Consider the following 20853-nt stretch of genomic DNA (forward strand, 5'->3'; position numbering starts at 1 on the left):
TGCAAACTGAGAAGGAGGAGCCGGAGGCGGCGCGATGCAAACCCGCCGCGCTAATTTGCAGGAGCCCCAACCGAAATAATTCGCGGGAAAAGAGAGAGAGAGAGAGAAAGTAGCGTTAGAAAGAGAGAGAGAGAGAAGAGAGAAAGGAGGAGGGGTAAAGATGGCGCTCCGTCGCTTCCAGGTTGCCTGCAGACAACCTCGGGCGCCCCGGGGCGCAGGGAGGGTCTTCTGAACGGGGAGATGCCCTCGGGATACCCCGCTCGGGGCGCAGAGGAGAACCAAGAGCGCCTCCGCTTCTAAGTTTAAGGGACATTTCCTCCTCTCCCTGGCCATGGAGCCGGGCTGGGAGCCGCCGATCTGGTAGCAGCCTTCCTTCCTCCCTCCCCGCGAACAGACCCTCGTCCGGGTCCGCAACTAGGTAAGGGGGCGCAGGGGTGGCGCAGGGAGGAGGGGGCGCCCCGAGTTGGCAAGCCCAAACTTTTTGCTGTTGCAGGGCGCGCCAGCCGGGTTGATGCCAGGGTCCTTGTGGAGTGGGGGATGGCAGAGCTTTGCGTTTGCAGAACGTTTCCGTGTGTGTGTGTGTGTGTGTGTGTGTGTGTGTGTGTGTGAGAGAGAGAGAGAGAGAGAGTGAGTGTGCGTGTGTGTGCATGTGTGTGTGTGTGTGTGTGAGAGAGAGAGAGAGAGAGTGAGTGTGCGTGTGTGTGCATGTGTGTGTGTGTGAGAGACAGACAGACAGAGGAGGCAGGAGAGAGAGGGAGGGGGGAGAGGGTGAGGGAGGGAAAGAGAGAGGGGAGAGAGAGATGGGGGAGAGGGAATGAGAGATTGAGAGAAAGAGGGGGAGAGGGAAACAAAATGAGAGAGAAATGGAGAGGGAGGGAGGGAGGGAGAGAATGAGAGATTAAGAGGGAAAGAACGAGAGAAAATGAGAAAATGAGAGAGACAGATTGAGAGAAAGAGAGGGGAGAGAGAGAATGAGAGAGAAATGAAGAAGAAGGTAGGGGGGAGAGAGAACGAGAGAGTAACGGAGAGCGATGAAGAAAGAATGAGAAAAAGAAAGGGATTGAGAGGGAGACAATTAAGAGAAAGAGAGAGAAAGAGAGAATGAGAGAGGAATGGAGAGAGAGAGAATGAGAGATTAAGAGGGTGAGCAATTAAGAAAGACAGAATGAGAAAATGAAAGAAAGGGATTGAGAGGGAGACAATTAAGAGAGAGAGAGAGAGAGAATGAGAGAGGAATGGAGAGAGAGAGAATGAGAGATTAAGAGGGTGAGCAATTAAGAAAGACAGAATGAGAAAACGAAAGAAAGGGGGAAGATTTTTTTTAAAGTTTTTACATTTTATTTTCCCATCACCTCTCTTACATCATTAATCTTAACAGTGTGTCATCTGGGTACAGTTTTTGGGTCTTCATAAGAACAGGAGAAGATTGAAAGAAGGAGGGAGAGAGAAAGAGAATGAGAGAAATGGAGAGGAAGGGGGGAGAGGGAGAGAATGAGAAAACGAGAGAAAGAGAAGGAGAGAGAGAGAAACTGGAGCAACAAAACGAATCTAGAGCCTTTCCTTTGGGCAACGGGGCACCTAAAGGCCGGGGCTGCCAACTGGATTGGAACTGACCTGAACACTTTGGGAGGGGGGCTGCCCTAGGACCCCCTAACCCTACCCAGAACTCCTCCCCTCTCCCTCCGCTTGGCCCAACCCAGCGCTGCCCGCCGCCCGTTCCCACAGCACTCCTAAGCGCGCCAGCTTCAGCCTTGCACCGGCTGGGCGAGAAGAACCGGCCGTGGGAGAACCAGAGGGTTTGTGAGTGTGTGCATCACCCTCCCTTCTCGGTGTGGCTCCTGGGGAACAAGCCGGCGCGACCTCCCTAGGGGGGCAGCCGGGGGTCCCGTCCAGCAAAGGTGGGTAGGAAAAGCACCCAAAACGAAAGCAGCGGCACAGTCCGAAGGTCTCTGTACGGTGGGGAGGGGATTGGGGCGAGGGTGGGCACCCCTCCCTCCCTCTCTTTTTTTGCAAATGCAGCAGGGAGAACGGTCTTTCCCCCTGCTGGTAACTGAAACGAAGGAGGGAACTCTTAGTAACCCCGAGTGGCTCGAGCCGCAACTTCCTTCCTCGATCGCGTTCTTGCCTGGGTGGGTAACTTTATATCGACGGCATCCTTTCTCTCTTGGTTCTCTCTCTTCCCCACCCGCAACCCCCACCCCCACCCCGGAAAAGTTTGACGTTGGAGACCCAACCTAGCAGAGAGAGAGAGAGAGAGGGAGGGAGGGAGGAGGGGAGGAGGGGAGAGAGAGGCTATAGATTGGTAGGTATGATATTGATAGCTCGATAGTTTAGATAGATATAGATAGATAGGTGGGTGGGTGGGTGGGTGGATAGATGGATGGATGGATGGATGGATGGATGGATAGATAGATAGATAGATAGATAGATAGATAGATAGATAGATAGATAGATAGATATGATACATAGGTAGGTGGGTGGGTAGGTAGGTAGGTAGGTAGATGATAGATAGATAGACAGACAGACAGACAGACAGACAGACAGACAGACACACTGTAGAATGATACTGTAGATAGATAGACAGACAGACAGACAGACAATTAGGAGATAGGGAGGGAGAGATGAAGGGAAAAAAATCAAGAGCAAACCACCTGTACCTTCTATACTATTGCCCCCAATGCAACATTCTTTGCCAAACACTTCTAGGGAAAAACAAAAACATTCGGAGCAGACAACTGCTTTTTAAAACAATATTCTTTCTCAGTGTTGCATTTGCATAATCGTGGGTTTTCTGAAAAGCAACAACGGATGAATTCCAGACCTCATTCTTGGAAAACCAAAGGCACTTTTTGAAATTTGGAATGCTTAGCTAAGGATTCTGGGAAGTAAAGTCCAAACCTGCTAGGAGGCCCCAGAATGGGAAAAAAATGACTAATTTTATTCTCTAAGTAAAAGTGTCTCAGTTTAAGGCAGGAATCCATCTATTTTAATAGACTAAATGGATAAATTGGTTGATAAATGCAAGATAGAAAGATAGATTTGATATGATGTGATATTATGATAGAGATAGATAGATATAGATAGCTAGATAATAGATAAATAGACAGAAAGAAAGAGGCTACAGATTGATAGATATGCTATTGATAGATTGATAGTTTAGATAGATAGATAGATAGATAGATAGATAGGATAGATAAGATAGTTAGTTTAGATAGATGGATGGATAGATTGATAGATAGGATAGAGATCGATAGATATGATAGATATGAGATAGATAGATAAATAGATAGATAGATAGATAGATTTTAGATCGATAGGATAGATAGATAGATTGGATAGATGGATGGATGGATAGATAGATAGATAGATAGATAGATAGATAGATAGATAGGATCAATAGATCGATAGAAAGATAGATAGATAGTTTACATAAATGGATAGATTGATAGATAGATCGATAGAAAGATAGAAAAATAGATATTATATGATATTGATAGATAGTTTAGATAGATAAGATAGATAGATGGTTAGTTTAGATGGATGGATGGATAGATTGATAGGATAGAGATTGATAGATATGATAGATATGACATAGATAGAAAAATAGATAGATAGATAGATAGATAGATAGATAGATAGATAGATAGAGTATAGATAGATAGTTTAAATGGATGGATAGATAGATAAGATAGATGATAGATAGATAGATAGATAGATAGATAGATAGATAGATAGATAGATTAGATAGATTAGATAGATTAGATAGATTAGATAGATTAGATCGATAGAAAGTTTGGGCTAAATGCAGATCCTCCTGGACTTAGAACGTGTAGCTCCCTGGTCATTTTGATCACCAGAGAATGAGCTTCCCTGAATTGTGCAATAACAGCTTAGGAAGTGACCTATGATGTTTCCCGTAACACAGCTGGTTGCGCAGACATTGGAATGCCACAATCTTTACATGGATCGGAAGCTGCCAAGAATGAGAAGCCAAAAATAGACCTTGGCAAAGGAGGCCCTGCTACTCACTTACTCAACATCCCCCTTTCTTGCTCTTTGGAGTAAAAGCACATTGAGTAACGGGCGTTACGGGTTGAAATCCAGCCAGATGTGGCTCCAGCTGCCAGGTGTTTCCATTCCCGACCAGGTAGAATAGAATAAGGAATAGAAAAAGAATAAGGAATAGCAAAGGAATAGAATACAATAGAGTGGAGTGAAATGGAATAGAAATAGAATAAGGAATAGGAATAGGAAGAATAGGAATAGGACTAGAATAAGGAATAGAAAAAGAATAAGGAATAGAAAAAGAATAAGGAATAGAAAAAGAATAAGGAATAGAGTGGAATGGAATAGAAATAGAATGAGGACTAGAATAAGGAATAGGAATAGAATAAGGAATAGGAAAGAAATAGGATAGGATAGCATAGGAAGGGATGGGATAGAATAGGAATAGAATAAGGAATAGGAATAGAATAAGGAATAGGAAAGAAATAGGATAGGATAGGAAGGGATGGGATAGAATAGGAATAGAATAAGGAATAGGAATGACTTGTTGCTGAAGTCATATTTTCTGCAATTGAGTTTGGAGCAGTTTACCTTGAATTTGTATCGATTGTTTGCCCGAGTATTATTGCGATTGAAGCTGAAGTAGTCATTGACAGGTAGGATGTTGTACTAGACAATTTTGTGTACCACGCTTAGGTCAGACCAAAGGCGACGTAGTTCCAGGTTGTTCAAGCCCAAAATTTCAAGCCTAGTGGCATAAGGGATTCCATTGTGAGCAGAGGAGTGGAGGACTCTTCTCGTGAAATATCTCTGGACTCGCGCGGTAGTATTAATGCCCGATATACAGTGTGGATTCCAGGCAGACAAGCTGTATTCGAGGATTGGTCTGGCAAAGGCTTTGTATGCCCTAGTTTGCAGTACAATGTTACCGGAGAAGGAACTTCGCAAAATTAGGTTAACAACTCTTAATGCCTTTTTTTTTTTGTTTGGCAGCCTTGAGTTAATCGTAGCTATGCGTTTTTAGAAATAATATTTCTTTTCTCTTCTCTTTGTAGCCCAGGAGCATGGGGACTCCTGACCCTGGGCGCACTTACGCAGCCCTCGGACACCTGCAGCAATCAATGGCGGATTGGGTCGCCAGAACTCAGGACAGTCGGCGAGAGCGGATGGCGAAATTACCCGAAGGACAGTATGTCTTATGCCATTGGAAAGATGGACTTTATTATCTTGGGAAGATTAAGAGAGTAAATAACATTTTTCTCCTTTTCCCTTTCTTATCTTCATGCCTTCCCACAAGCTTATTCTTTTCTTTTTTAAACTGTATTTATTCTTGTATCTCCTTTTTCTGCTACAAATGACAATCGCTGGATACTGGTGAAGGAACAAAAGGGAAACCGTATTGTTCAGAGTATAAGACGCTCTGAAGTATAAGACGCACCTAGTTTTGGGGGAGGAAAACAAGAAAAAAAAATCTGCCTCTGCCTCCCAGCAATTTGCCTCCTTGCTGCAAACAACAGACAGTCTGTTTCAGTTTCAATTTTCATTTCAGCACAGGTTGATTAGCACAAGAAAAAAAAAGCTCCCTTTGCCTCCTTGCAGCAAACAGCAAACAGCCTGTTTCAGTTTCAGCAGAGCCGGATTAGCACAAGCAACTGATTGTCGGTTGGATCAGCCTCCCGACATCAGCTGTTTCAGGCTGCAGGGATTGCCATAGCTTATTGCCGCCTCCGTGCGCCCCATTTTCAGCCTCCATAGCGGGGATTGGAATTGGTTGTCTGGAGGTTGAAAACGGGGCGCACACAGGCAAAAAATGGGACGTGAAGGCCAAAAATGAGGGGTGCGGAGGTGGCAATAGGCAGTGGCAATCCCTGCATCCTGAAACAGCTGATGGTTGGGAGGAGGATCCAACTGACAATCAGCTGTTTGTTTGTGCTAATCAGGCTGTGCCGAAGCTGAAACTGAAACAGGCTGTTTGCTGTTTTCTGCAAGGAGGCAAATTGCTGGGAGGCAGAGGCCGACAGGTGGGGGCCGACGGGTGGGCGGGGCCACATTTAGTGTATAAGACGCAGCCAAATTTTCATCCTCTTTTAGGGGGGGGGAAGTGCATCTTATACTCTGAAAAATACGGTAATTAAAAACTTTTGAGTTCACAGAGCATGTTAAGTTAGCCCATGTGGGGTGGAGGCTCCAAGGTTTTAGGGAGTTGGGTTAGGGCGTAGCCCGAGATGTGAACAGACCCCAAAGTTGCAAAGTTGGAGTAATCCAGGACCACCTTTGCAATCTGAGGTCTGTGTATGTTTCCCCCCCCCCTGCATTTATAGGTGAGTGACGCTAAGCAGAGTTGCCTGGTGACCTTTGAAGATAATTCCAAATATTGGGTGCTTTGGAAGGACATCCAGCATGGTGCGTGAACATTCCCGGCCTCTTGCCCTGGGGGAATTCTCGACATTTTCAGATGTTGATGCGGATGGGGGATGAGATGAATGAGGACTAGAATCTTGCAGGGTAGAGTTGGGGGTGAGCCACTCCATGCAACTACCGGTTCGGTGAACCAGATGTAAAATTAGCATCCGGTTCGCCCGAACCAGTCTGAAGCGGCTGAATCCCACCCCAGATTCTATCCCTCTGTTTATAACAACCCAGGATGATATTAGCTTTTTTTTGGAGTGTGGAGGGTTACAGTTCTAAATCTAGATTGGTCTTACTGGATCTCTTTCCCCCCCCCCCCTCTCTCCCTGCTTTCTAGCTGGTGTCCCCACTGAACAGCCCGAATGTAACATTTGCCTGGAGAAGACATCGGAGCCCCTGAATGAGATCTTGATCTGTGGGAAGTGTGGAGTTGGTGAGCACATTCTCCAGACCTTCCTCTGTCCTGGTTTTGGGTGGGCCTGGATCTATCCATACAATTGTTTCCTCGCGGTGGACAAGGAGCGGATGTAATCCTCTTGGGTGTCAGTCAAAAAAGCTTTGAAATTGAAGCCATTCCCTACCTTGAGTTCAAAATGCCTCTCTGACAAATTCATTAAGAATGTCTCTTCTGACCCAGGCTTCCCAGGAGCATGAAGCCGACTCCTTAGCCCTTTTATTTAGGTTAGAGCCGAGCCGAGGTGGCGCAGTGGTTAGAGTGCAGTACTGCAGGCCACTTCAGCTGACTGCTAGCTGCAGTTCGGCGGTTCAAATCTCACCGGCTCAAGGTTGACTCAGCCTTCCATCCTTCTGAGGTGGGTGAAATGAGGACCCAGACTGTGGGGGCGATATGCTGACTCTGTAAACCGCTTAGAGAGGGCTGAAAGCCCTATGAAGCGGTATATAAGTTTAACTGATAATTGCTATTGCTAGAGGGAATTCCTCTCCAGCAAAGTCCCAGCCGACAGTCTTTCAAGAGATTTCACAATTACAGACCTGATAAAGCTGCCAGGCTGATCTCTGCAGAACTTGGCCAGGAGTCTCGGAGAGTCACGAACCAATTAAGCGAACTGATTGTCTCCTGCAAACTCCACTCCCCTTTCGCTCCTCTTTATTCCCTCTGGGAGGGGCCACTCTGAGCTTGGTGGTTTTCTTGCAGACATTTCGTGACCCAGCTAAGGAGCTTTATCAGTGCTAGAAGAGACTGGGGTTTGGGGAGTGCAGTAGGAGGAGGGCTGTGGGGTCCTTGGTGCTCTCTGAGCTTGGTGGTTTTCTTGCAGACATTTCGTGACCCAGCTAAGGAGCTTTATCAGTGCTGGAAGGGAGTGGGGTTTGCAGAGAGGAGGAGTGGGAGGAAGATTGCGGGATACTTGAAGCTCTCTGGTGGCTTTCTTGCAACACCATCAGAGCTAGAAGGGAGTGGGGTTTGTGGAGTGGAACAGGAGGACTGTGGGATCCTTGGTGCTCTCTGCGCATGGTGGTTTTCTTTGTAGACATTTCACGACCCAGCTAGGGAATATCATCAGTGCTAGAAGGCAGTGGGTTTGCAGAAGGGAGGAGAAAGAGGAAGAAAGGCTGAGCTGTGTGCAGGGTGGGGTGGGGGTCCTTAATATTCCCTGGTGGTTTTCTTGCAGACGTTTCATGCCCAAACTAGCTAACATCATCACTGACTTGTATGGACCTGGGACAGGATTATTGATAACGTTGTGGATGCTCCTGCATTTAAGCTTCCGTATCGATTTAAAACCTTCCGTTTCCCCCCTCCTCCTTCTCAGGGTACCACCAACAGTGCCACATTCCACTGGTGGGGAGCCTTGAAGAGTCTTCGATGACACCCTGGTTTTGTCGGAAATGTATCTTTGTGCTAGCCGTACGGGTGAGTGGCATACAAGAGGTTTTCTCCGTTGCTCTTCCTGCAAAGAAAATCCAAGGAGTTTTGAACCCCAGTAAAACAGAGGAGGCGGATCCTCGGAGCTACGCAAAACATAGATTTTTAGAGGTTCCATCCAAGGATTTTTCCCGTTGGATGCTTTGAATGGAATCCTGAGCTTCAAACAAAATCTTCTTAAGATTTAACTTGTCCCCCAAAATTGCAAATTCTAAATGCTGATTCCAATTCCTGGTTGCAAAGGAATTTCTGTCTTCCAAGAATTCCGTTTAGTTTTCCAAGAAGAAGTTTTAGAATTCACACTCTTTTGAATTGTTTTTTTTTTTGTTTTTTTAGACATTTTGCTGTTCCAGAGAACATAAAAACTAGGAAAATATTAGAATGTGCAGAAATGAATAGATTGACACTGGCTATCCAAGAGAAAGAATGGATTATTATACAATTGGGGAATCTTTTTGCTGGTGGTTAGAGAATAGACCTAAGAATTAATAGTAAAAGAAGTTGTGTAACGTATAAAAAAATGTATTAACAGTTGATATAATTAATAAGTTAAATAAATCATGATGAAGATTGTTATAGTATCAGACATTTTAGGTATTGGAAATTAAGCTAGGAAGAGATTGAATAATGAATTTGATTCTAAATTTTAACTGTTGACACAAAATATTTGTACCCAGATAGCACACTGTTTAATGGAAAATGGATTGTTTATATAAAAATAAAAATTTAATTTTTTTTAAAAAAGCGAAGATAAAGCACTAAGGTGCGTCTTATACTCCGGTGAGTCTCATACTCCGAAAAATACGGCAATTAAAAACAAAAAAAGACTCTTGCCCTTTGACTTTTGCGCTTTGATAAAAGAAGAGGAATGATTGCTTGAGGATGTGTAGTCAATGTTGTCGTTGCTTTTTCAGAAAGGGGGAGCCTTGCGGAAAGGTGCTATCGCCCGGACTCTGCAGACCGTCAAAAAGGTCCTGTGCTATAATCCGGATCAGCTGGAATGGGATTCCCTTCACAGAACCAATCACCAGCAGTGTTACTGCTACTGTGGAGGCCCCGGAGAGTATGTTCTACATTGGGGGAATCATTTAAGGGTTCAAGAGGGTGAGGGACAGTGGTGGGGTTCAATTTTTTTTTACTACCAGTTCTGTGGGTGTGGCTTGGTGAGCGTGGCATGGCTTGGTGTGCATGGCAGGGAAAGGATACTGCAAAATCCCCATTCCCTCCCTACTCCAGGGAAAGGATACTGCAAAATCCCCATTCCCTCCCCACTCCAGGGGAAGGATATTGCAAAATCCCTATTCCCTCCCCACTCCAGGGGAAGGATACTGCAAAATCCACATTCCCTCCCTACTCCAGGGAAAGGATATTGCAAAATCCCCATTTCCTCCCCACTCCAGGGGAAGGATATTGCAAAATCCCCATTCCCTCCCCACTCCAGGGGAAGGATACTGCAAAATCCACATTCCCTCCCTACTCCAGGGAAAGGATATTGCAAAATCCCCATTCCCTCCCCACTCCAGGGGAAGGATACTGCAAAATCCACATTCCCTCCTCACACCAGGGGAAATGCTACTGTAAAATCTCCATTCCCTCCCCACTCCTGGGGAAGGATACTGCAAACTCTCCATAGAATATGGAATAGGGGAGAATAGAATAAAATAGAATAGAATATGGAATATGGAATATGATAGAATAGAATATGGAATAGGAATAGAATAGAATATGGAATAGGATAGAATAGAATATGGAATAGGAATAGAATACAATACAATATGGAATATGGACTATGATAGAATAGAATATGGAATAGGAATAGGAATAGAATATGGAATATGGAATAGGAATAGAACAGAATAGCAATAGCAAACTGCTTTTTCAGCTTCAGTTTGAAGCTCGGTTCTATTTTAGATTTCCCCCCCCCCCCCCACTGCAGCATCCTTGCAACAGCCGAGAAAATAAAGATATAGGCAGTCCCCATTTAGCAGCCCAAATTGGGGGGGGCAGCCATTTGGTCGTTCGGCGAAGCCATTGCTACGTCACCACGCTTTTGCAATTGAACGCCGCGAATGTGACGGTTGGCCGCAGCCTTCCTTTTTCCTCATTCACCCTCGCAACCGCGAATGGCCGCAGTCCAAAGCGGTTGCTGGGTCAGGGGACGATACCGCTAAAGCATGTCTTCCCGTTCCTTCTCAGGTGGTACCTGAAGATGTTGCAGTGTCTTCAGTGCCGACAGTGGTTCCACGAAGCTTGCATGCAGTGCCTGAACCACCCCATGCTCTTCGGAGATCGGTAGGTGTGGCCGGAGTCCTGCTGGCTGAGGAGGAAGAGTTTTGTAGTCCATCCCCAGCGAAGGCAGCAGCTGGGGCGGGAGGACTGATTGTTCTGACGTTGGCTTCCTAAGATTGTGAAGCCGACTCCTCGTCCCGATAAAACCTCTTTTATTATTCATTTAGTTTAAAGGGAATTCCTCTCCAGCAAAGTCCCGGCCAATAGTCTTTCATGAGATTTCAAAAACTACGCAACTTTATCAGGCTTGGAGAGCTGCCAGGCCGATATCTTCCAAACGCCACTCTGTAGCAGACAATACTTGGCACGAAGTCAGGAGCAGATCTTCGCTCTAATGAACCGAACTAATTGTCTCCTGCAAACTCCCCTCCCCTTTCTTTTTTTAAAATTTTTTTAAATTTTAAACACATAAACACATCAACAAAAACAAACACATGACTTAAAACAACACAGGAACAAGAAGTTCCATCGTATATCATACAGCAGTTCCGTATCGGTTTCTTTGCAGTTAGTGTTTTCCCTTTTATACCTTTCTATCTTACATTCATGGTCTCCTTATTCGTTATCCATTTTTATCTACAATTCTATATTTATTTATACTTAGCTATTTATAACCAAATATTGTTTACCTATATTGTGCTTTATATTCTTACTGTCATTTATTCTCTTATATACAATTATAGGTATACATTCACATAGTTATTCTTTTTCTTTGCCATTCTTATACTTTTATTATTCCATTTAAAAGATTATAATATACAGTTTGAGTTGCTTTGTTTACCATCCCTAGCGCCTGTTGTAACACCCCCTTTCGCTCCTCTTTATTCCCTCTGGGAGGGGCCATTCACCATCTATCTGTGCCTTTACTCCTGAGTCGGCCCTTGGTCCTTAACTGTTCCCTTCTCCTGGCAGCTCCGTGCATGCCCACACTGGGAACAGGCTCCAGCTGTTCTTCTGCCCCACTGATCTCCAACTCTGAAGGCAGCTGATAACTGTCGGACGGCCCTGACCCCCTCTTTGCCTACAACACAGAGCTCTCCTCAGAGCCTTCCCCAGACTCCAGGACTGGCCCTGGTTCCTCCCCAACCTGTTCACTGTCTGAGTCTGCCACCAGCTCCACTGGCCACTGGCGGGCGACAACACTGATATACAGTTCTTGCATCCATCTAAAAATCAATAACTACAACCTGTTCTCTCTTCTTCTCTCCCACATCTTCTAGATTTTATATTTTCTACTGCACAGTTTGCAATCAGGGACCGGAGTATATCAAACGTTTACCTTTGAGATGGTAAGATCTGCTTCCTCCCCCCCCCCCCCCCCAGCCAAATAAAAAGAATTCATGTATCTTATCTCATAGGAACGTGGTGGCTCAGTGGCTAAGACGCTGAGTTTGTCGATTAGAAAGGCCGACAGTTCGGCGGTTCGAATCCCCAGCGCCGCATAACGGAGTGAGCTCCCGTGACTTGTCCCAGCTTCTGCCAACCTAGCAGTTCGAAAGCACATAAAAATGCAAGTAGAAAAATAGGAACCACCTTTGGTGGGAAGGTGAAAGCATTCCCTGCACCTTTGGCATTGGGTCATGCCAGCCACATGACCACGGAGACGTCTTCGGACAGCGCTGGCTCTTTGGCTTTGAAACAGAGATGAGCACCGCCCCCTGGAGCTGGGAACGACTAGCACATATGTGTGGCGGGGGTGGTGGTGTAACCTTTACCTTTTTCTTATTGCACCAGGCACCACTTAGCCCTTGTGCGGGGGGGGGGGGGAGAGGGGGAAATTAGCAAAGCATGTAATACCCTAGAGAGCTTCTTCCATTCTAATCCTGGCACTGTTTGAGTTTTCAAAGTTGGTTTCCAGATTCCTGCTTCTGTATTAAAAGAACCTCAGCCACAAAGTTAGGGATGGGGTGATGTCCTTGTTGTTTTTAGCATCGTTTTGAAACTTATGCACGCCGGGGGAAGGAAATGTTTGGATTTTGCATGGCTTCATGCGGGCCTTAAATTTGAACAACCAAGAGTTGAGGAGGTAGAATGATCAGATGATATTAGGAACCTAGTTTTCCATGTGATGTTCATAGGTTTTTTTACTGTACAGATCGTTATGAATCGCTTGGTTTTTTAATGTTTATTATTGGGAGGAGGTGGAAAAGGAGGAGGGATGAGAGATATGGGAGAAGAAGGAAGAGAAATCCACATTCCCTCCACACTCCAGGGGAAGGATACTGCAAAATCTCCATTCCCTCCACACTCCAGGGGAAGGATACTGCAAAATCTCCATTCCCTCCACACTCCAGGGGAAGGATACTGCAAAATCTGCAAAAAAGAAGGAAGAGAAATAGGAGAGAAGGTGGATGAGAGAGGAGAGATAGGAGCAGGAAGAGGAGGAGGAGGAAAAGAAATGGGGGGAGAGGAGGAGAAGGTGGAGGTATGAGAGATGTGGGAGGAGGAAGAAGGTGGAAGAAGAGAAATTTGAGGAGAGGAGGAGGAGGAGGGATGAGAGATATGGAAGAAGGAGAAAGAGGAGGAAAAATAGAAATAGGAGAGAAGGTGAAAGAGAGAGGAGAGATGGGAGGAGGAAGAAATTTGAGGAGAGGAGAAGGAGGAGGGATGAGGGATATAGGAGGAGGAAGAGGAAGAGAACTGGGAGGACGAGAAGGGGGAAGAGAAATAGGAGGAGAAGGAGGAGGGATGAGAGGAGGAAGAAGAGAAATAGAAGGAGGAGGGGCGAGAGATAGAGGAGGAGGAGGGATGAGATGGCAGCAGGAGAAGGAAGAAGAAGACGAGAAATTGAAGGAGGAGGAGGAGATTTTTATGGAAGTCTATAAAACTAATTGAAGAATTGGCCATCAGGAAATACTCTCCCTCTTCCTTCACCTTATGCTAATAAACACTGTCACCTCCTTCCTGCAATCATTTCCTTCAACTGGAAGTTCATTGTCTCCCTTTGTTTCTTGAACACACACACACACACACAGGGTCGACATTGTGCACCTGGCCATCTACAACCTGGACGTGCAACGCAAGAAGAAATATTTTGACTTTGAGGAAATCTTGGCCTTCGTCAATCACCGCTGGGACCATTTTCAGCTTGGAAAGGTGTGCGGGGCCCGTCTCAAATCCGCCTCTTTAATCATTTGCTTCCCACGGAACCGCACGCTAACTCCCTCCAGAGCTGTCCTTGTATAAAATGGGTTCTATCAGCTGCCGTGGCTGATGGGAAGTTATTTAGACGCTCCCCGTGCATGGACGCAGGGCAGGAATGGAGGCGTACGGCAAAGGGTGGATTCTCCAGGCTCCGCTTGGTATCAAATCTGCAAACTTGAAGTGCAAAGATAAATTCTCCACGTTTTTCCTCCTTCCCTGTCAGGGTAGTGATTTAAGAGCTGACCAGGTGCTACAATGATGCACTGATGTAATGATGGGAATAAGTCAGCAAAGCTTTTGGCTGTTATCCTTTTAAGAGCCTGTATAATAAAAAGAGGCCCTGTTAGGGCATCTCTCTCTCTCTCTCTCTCTCTCTCTCTCTCTCTCTCTCTCTCTCTCTCTCTCTCTCTCTCCCTCCCTCCCTCCCTCCCTCCCTCCCTCCCTCTCCCTCCCTCTCCCTCTCCCTCTCTCTTTGTGTGTTCTTCCCTGCTGTAATTGCTGCTTGTTTGACCTCTCCCTATAGTATGTGTATGTATATATACTTTTGTAGATAAAAGCCACTGTTTCTTACAAAACTCTGTTTGCTGTTATTGCTCCTGGGTTGTCTCACGTAGTGAAGCTGTGCGCACTCTGACATTTCCCCAAACCCCAAAGCAAGATCCCAAGCTGGGACAAGCAAGAATAGATCCGCGAAATTCGACAGAAGATTAGAGAAGGATGGTGGATGCTGGGATTGGACACAGCGTTGGCTTAGTTATTCTTAGGTTGGCACAAAAAGCTAATTTGGGGCTAATTTTGCCTTTAAAATCTCTCCCCCAGTTGACTGCAACCCCTGTGGCAGAACGAGGTCCTCTCCTTCTAGATGCACTGAACAGTTACAAAAGCAGGTGAGTGTAAAAGAATCTATTCTCCCCAGAGGTGTAAAGATCCAGCTGACTCGCCGGAAAAGGATATGGGTAGCTCAGGGTTGAGTTATGGGGCCCTTGGTGCTCTCTGAAGTCAGTGGGGGTTTTTTGCAGATGTTTCATTACCTTACTAGGTGACATCATCAGTGCTAGAGAAGGAGGAGAAGGAGGAGGACTGTGGGCTCCTTGGTGTTCTCTGAGCTTGATGATTTCCTTGCAGACATTTCATTAACTTACTAGGTGACATCATCAGTGCTAGAAGGGAGTGGGGTGTGAGAGAAGGAGGAGGAGGAGGACTGTGGGCTCCTTGGTGCTCTCTGAGCTTGATGATTTCCTTGCAGACATTTCATTACCTTACTAGATGACATCATCTAGTAGGGTTTGTGGAGAAGAGAAGGTGGAGGAATGAAGGGTCCTTGGTGGTTGTCTTGAGGATGTTTCTTTTCTCATTGAGCCAAGATGCTGGATTATCTCGGTGGCTTTTCAGGTTTCTGTGCGGGAAGGAAATCAAGAAAAAGAAGTGCATTTTCCGCCTGCGGGCACGAGTTCCTCCGAATCCTCCCAGCAAGATTCTCCCGGATAAGTTTGCGGGGCGGAGCGAGACGAAGAAGAGGGGGAAAGTCAAATCCTCCCACAAAAGCAGGTCTGTGGAATCAGCAGAGCCTGAGCTTTTGAGTTCTCCCTTTTGGTCTTCGGGCCACCAGTCTGATTCCTTGTCTTCTTTTTTTTTGTCTTTTCCACCCCTTCCCTCCTCTCTAGTTTGATCCCACACCAATCCCAGCAGGAACGGAGAAGGAAAAGCCCCAAATTTCTCTTGGAAGATGCTATCCCAAGTGTCAGTTTGCTAACACAACGGGCTCTGCAGTTGGGAATTGCCTGCAAATTCTTTGTGGGGCTGGGAGAGGATTGGTGGGATTTCTTGCAAATTATTCTCTCTCTCTCTCTCCTCTCTCTCTCCCCCTCCCTCTGTCTGTCTCTTTCTCTCTCTCTCTCTCTCTCCTTTCTCTTTCTCTATCTCTCTCTGTGTCTGTCTGTCTTTCTCTCTGTCTCTCTTCTCTCTGTCTCTCTTCTCTCTCTTTCTCTGTCTCTCTCTGTCTCTCTCTTCTCTGTCTCTCTTCTCTCTCTTTCTCTGACTCTCTCTGTGCCTGTCTGTCTTTCTCTCTGTGTCTCTTCTCTCTGTCTCTCTTCTCTCTCTTTCTCTGTCTCTCTCTGTGCCTGTCTGTCTTTCTCTCTGTCTCTCTTCTCTCTGTCTCTGTGTCTCTCTTCTCTCTATGTCTCTCTTCTCTCTCTTTCTCTGTCTCTCTCTGTGTCTGTCTGTCTTTCGCTCTGTCTCTCTTCTCTCTGTCTCTCCTCTGTCTCTCTTCTCTCTCTTTCTCTGTCTCCCTCTCTGCCTGTTTCTCTCTCTGTGTGTGTCTCTCTGTGTCTTTCTTCTCTCTCCGTGTCTCTCTTCTCTCTGTGTGTCTCTCTTCTCTCTGTCTCTCTCTTCTTTCTCTCTGTCTCTCTCTGTCTCTCTTCTTTCTCTCTCTCTTTGTCTGTCTTTGTGTTTCTCTCTCCCTCCCTCCCTCCCTCTCCTTCTTTCGTTTTCCTTCCTGCCACAGAGCGATTTTGCCTCTGCCTGGAGCACCAACCATCACCTGGCCTGCATCTTTGATTTCTCGCTGGATGAAATCCAGAGTCTCAAAAGGTAACCACCTGCAGACTGCACCTGGGCCTTAGTGCTATAAGGCCAGATTCCTGGCCTTGTAGGTAAAAAGAATTGTGTGTGAGGGGGTCCTTGGTCCTTCTGGATCTTGTTTGTTTTCTTGAAGACGTCTCATTACCCAACTAGGTAACATTCGTAGTGCTAGAAGGGGGTGGGGTTTGGAAAGAGGAGGAGAGGGAGGAAGAAGAAGAAGAAGAAGAAGAAATAAAATGTTGCAAATAGAAGAAGGAGAAGAAGAAGAAGGAGAAGAAGAAAAGAGGAGGAAAAGATGGCGAAAAGGAGGAGGACTTTGGGGTCCTTGGTGCTCTCTGAGGTTGTTTGTTTTCTTGAAGACATCTTATTACCCAAATAGGTAATATCATCAGTGCCAGAAGGGGGTAGGGTTTCTGAGGAGGAGGAGGAAGAGGATAACAACAATTCTATCTGGACTGAGTGTCCTTGGTGCTCTCTGAGATTGTTTTCCTTGCAGATGTTTCATTACTTAACTAGGTAACATCATCAATGCTAGAAAGGGGTGGGCTTTGGGAGGAGGAGGAGGAGGAGGAGGAGGAGGAGGAGGAGGAGGAGGAAAAAGAAGGAGAAGAAAGAGGAGGTAAAGAGCAGTGCTGTGGGGTCCTTGGTGCTCTCTGATTGTTTTCATAAAGATGTTTCCTTACCCAGCTAGGGAACACCATCAGTGCTAGAAAGGAGTGGGCTTTGGGAAGTGGAAGTGGAGGAGGAGGAGGAGGACAACAATTTTCCTGTCTGGACTGTGGGGTCCTTGGTTCTCTCTGAACTTGGTTGTTTTCCTGCAGATATTTCTTTACTGTTCTTTCTCCCTTTTTTCTAGTGCAAGTTCGAGCCACGGGTTCTTCTCCGATGTAGACTCCACTGACGCAGCCAGCACATCGGGCTCGGCCTCCACGGGTTTTTCCTTCGAATCGAGGTGACCCTTTTTTATACACTGAACAGGCTTCTCTTTTCAACAGGCGTTTGCAAGTTGTATCCCAGCTAGTCCTCGCCATCGCAGTTGGGACGAATTTAAGCAAGTCACACTTCCCAAGAGCATGAAGCCAACTCCTTGTCCTGACAAAAACCCCTTTTATTAATTGGCTGTGAATTCTGCTCATTCACATCCAGCAAAGTCTTTCAAGGGAGGATTTACGGTCACAGACCTTCTCTGGCTTGGAGAGCTGCCAGGCCGAGATCTGCAGAACTTGGAAAGGAGCCTCGGAGAGTCACGAACCAATTAAGTGAACTAATGGTCTCCTGCAAACTCCACTCCCCTTTCACTCCTCTTTTATTCCCTCTGGGAGGGGCCATTCATCCTCCACCTGTGGCCTTACTCCCAAGTCGACCCCTGTTCTTTAGCTCTTCCCTTCGTCTGGCAACTCTGCGCATGTGCACACTGGGAACAGGCTCCTCCTGTTCTTCTGCCTCACTGATGTCTGACTCCGAAGGCAGCTGATAACTGTCAGATGGCCCTGGCCCCCTCTCTGCCTCCGACGCAGAGCCCTCAGCAGAGCCTTCCCCAGACTCCAGGACTGGCCCAGGTTCCTCCCCAACCTCCTCACTGTCCGAATCGGCTGCTAGCTCCGCTGGTCGCTGAAGGGTCACAACAGCCAGCGGCCCCCAACCTGTTGGGCACCAGGGACCCGTTCGGTGGAGAACGGTTTTTCCTCAGACCGGAAGGGGCGAGGTTTTGCATGCTGCCTGCATCCACAGATGGGCTTCACTTGTTGGCGCAGTCCAGTTGCTGGCTGTTCTGACCCAGCTCCCCAAACACGACAAACCTTCTGTACTTAATCACCTATTTCTTTATTAAGGGCGCCAGCAGCCCTGGCAAAAAGTCCCTCTCAACGCAGGCTAACAAGTCTGTCCAGCAAGAAGATGAATAATTGTCCGCCACATCTATTTATCTCTGCACCCCCTGCCTTTTATCTCCAGAGCTCGGGTGGGGCTTCACTAGCAGCAGTGACTCTTTCATCCCAAGGACCGGCCCATAGTTTTCCACTGCTCTCCTCTCCTCTGCCTTCTGTGCATCTACGTGTCAGGCACTGGGCACAGCTGTTCCTCCTCTTATCCGGTCTCCGGATACGCTTCAAAGTGCTAGTCGTAACTTATAAAGCCCTTCATGGTATTGGACCTGGGTACTTGAGAGACCGCCTGCTGCCAATTACCTCCCATAGACCCGTTAGATCGCACAGGGTCGGCCTCCTCCGGGTTCCGTCCACCAGCCAATGCCACCTGGCTACTACACGGGGGAGGGCCTTCTCTGTGGCAGCTCCGGCCCTTTGGAACGAACTCCCCGCGGAGATTCGGACCCTCACCTCTCTCCAGGTCTTCCGGAAAGCCGTCAAAACCTGGCTGTGCTGGCAAGCCTGGGGTTGATGAGTTCCCCTCCCCCCTTGACTTGTATGGTTGTATGATTCTTGTTTATTTTAATCACGTGTATTGTGTTTCATGTTCCCTTTTTCCCCCTTTGAGTTGTTCGCTGCCCTGAGTCCCTCCTGGAGAAGGGCGGCATACAAATAAACTAAATCTTAATCTTAATCTCTTCCACATCAGCCACCTTTAGACCTGGGGGCTGTCGACTCTCCATCTGAGGGCTGACGGATGGCCCAGGCTCCGCCCCCCTCTCTCCGTACCAACTGCATGCCCTCTCCCCCCTTGGAACTCTCAGATTGCCCTGATGCTGACCCTAACTCCCATGATTTGCTTGCTGGAGGGCCGGCGGCCAGCAAGCCACAACACTGCCATGCTGAAGACCAGGGTTTGGGGAACCTTGCCTTACACCGCAGCCCTAAAAAGCCCCCCTTTTCTTACCATCTTTTGGCAGGACAAACGTCGGGAGCCGGAAGCGCAAACTCTCCGCTAAAATGTACGCGCCGCTCGACGCCAGACAGAAATCCTCCGAGCGTCTCTGCAGGCTCGTCCCCGGCTCCTCCTTGGATGGCAGCGACCGTGCCAGCAGTCCGGACCGCCCGGATAACGCCATCGACCGCCAGACTTTGGAGAGCTTGAGCGAAGACGATTTATCCCTCTCCCACCTCCAGTCGTCCATCAGCAACTACTTTGGTGCTACTGGCCGTTTCATTTGCGGAGAGAAATACCAAGTGTTGGCTCGGAGGATCAGCCCAGAGGGGAAAGTGGAGTATCTCGTGGAGTGGGAGGGCAGCACCCCCTACTGATGTGCGTTGGGGGCCCGCCGTGTGAAGCCATAAAGAGAGGAACAGGGTGGGAAATGCAATCCAGGGAAAACAGTTTGCCCTGCACTGCCTTGGGGGGGTGATCTGTTCAAGACCAAACTTCCAACGGTCTCTATTGTAGACCTTTTGGGCTGGGCTAGGAAAGGTGGAAGCGGGGGCTTAGTGATAAATGATTGTTCAGCCTTAGCTCCGTGTGGCTGTTTGGGACAAAAGGGGCAGCGAATTCCTGGGGCAGCCCCATAGAAATTATATCCCTTGGACAAGATTGGCTCCATCTAATGTGGCACTTAGAGAGAGAGAGAAAGAGAGAGAGAGAGAGAGAGAGAGAGAGAGAGAGAGAGAGGGAGAGGGAGAGAGAGACGTCCGTAGGATCCTGGAGAGGGTTGAATCAGTGGTGAAATTCTTTTTTTTTTACCACCGGTTTTGTGGGCGTGGCTTGGTGGGCGTGGCAGAGGAAGGATACTGCAAAATCCCCTCTCCCTCCCCACAGCAGGGGAAGGATACTGCAAAATCTCCATTCCCTTTCCACTCCTGGGGAAGGGTACTGCAAAATTTCCATTCTCTCCCCACTCCAGGGGAAGGATACTGCAAAATCTCCATCCCCTTTCCACTCCTGGGGAAGGATACTGCAAATTTTCCATTCTCTCCCCACTCCAGGGGAAGGATACTGCAAAATCCCCTCTCTCCCCCCACTCTAGGGGAAGGATACTGCAAATTTTCCATTCTCTCCCCACTCCAGGGGAAGGATACTGCAAAATCTCCATCCCCTTTCCACTCCTGGGGAAGGATACTGCAAAATCCCTTCTCCCCACTCCAGGGGAAGGATACTGCAAAATCCCCTCTCTCCCCCCACTCTAGGGGAAGGATACTGCAAAATCTCCATTTCCTCCCCATTAGCTGAGAATAGATGGGGGCAGGGCCAGCCAGAGGTGGTATTTGCCGGTTGTCCGAACTACTCAAAATTTCCGCTAACCGGTTCTCCAGAACTGGTCAGAACCTGCTGAATTTCACCCTTGAGCAGAGAGTTGTAAAGCAGGCGGATAGGATGGCTGTTGGAGAAAATGCCTCTAAGGATAAAGCCAAAGGGCGGGATTTAGGGATTCATCCAGGCCCCTGGGTGAGCCCCCCCACAATCCTTTCCTAACCTGGGTTGCAGTTTTAATGTGACAGAATGGGGGGGGGGGAGATTAGCAAATGCACTAAAGATGCACACATCTGTATTCTCTTCCACTTCATTGCAAGTTAACATCTGGTGGGTGAGCTTTGTGTGTTGCAAATTCTTCGACTGGCGTGGATGAAAGCCGAAAATTCGGTCAAAACTTCAGC

At 47.3% G+C, this 20853-nt stretch overlaps 1 protein-coding gene across 1 annotated transcript; it reads left to right on the plus strand.

The window, feature by feature from the left end:
* On the plus strand, positions 1-19870 carry PHF19 (PHD finger protein 19). The gene is made up of 15 exons (XM_032232468.1): positions 1-418; positions 5061-5249; positions 6327-6408; positions 6752-6847; positions 8187-8287; positions 9214-9362; positions 10496-10591; positions 11809-11877; positions 13564-13684; positions 14552-14619; positions 15125-15280; positions 15397-15472; positions 16236-16321; positions 17169-17264; positions 19158-19870. The coding sequence occupies exons 2-15, from the start codon at positions 5070-5072 to the stop codon at positions 19507-19509; spliced, it is 1728 nt and encodes a 575-aa protein (XP_032088359.1). The 5' UTR covers positions 1-418; positions 5061-5069; the 3' UTR covers positions 19510-19870.
* The last annotated feature ends 983 nt before the right edge of the window (positions 19871-20853 follow it).

Source organism: Thamnophis elegans, chromosome 16 (genome assembly GCF_009769535.1).
Source record: "Thamnophis elegans isolate rThaEle1 chromosome 16, rThaEle1.pri, whole genome shotgun sequence".
Classification (NCBI taxonomy): domain Eukaryota; kingdom Metazoa; phylum Chordata; class Lepidosauria; order Squamata; family Colubridae; genus Thamnophis; species Thamnophis elegans.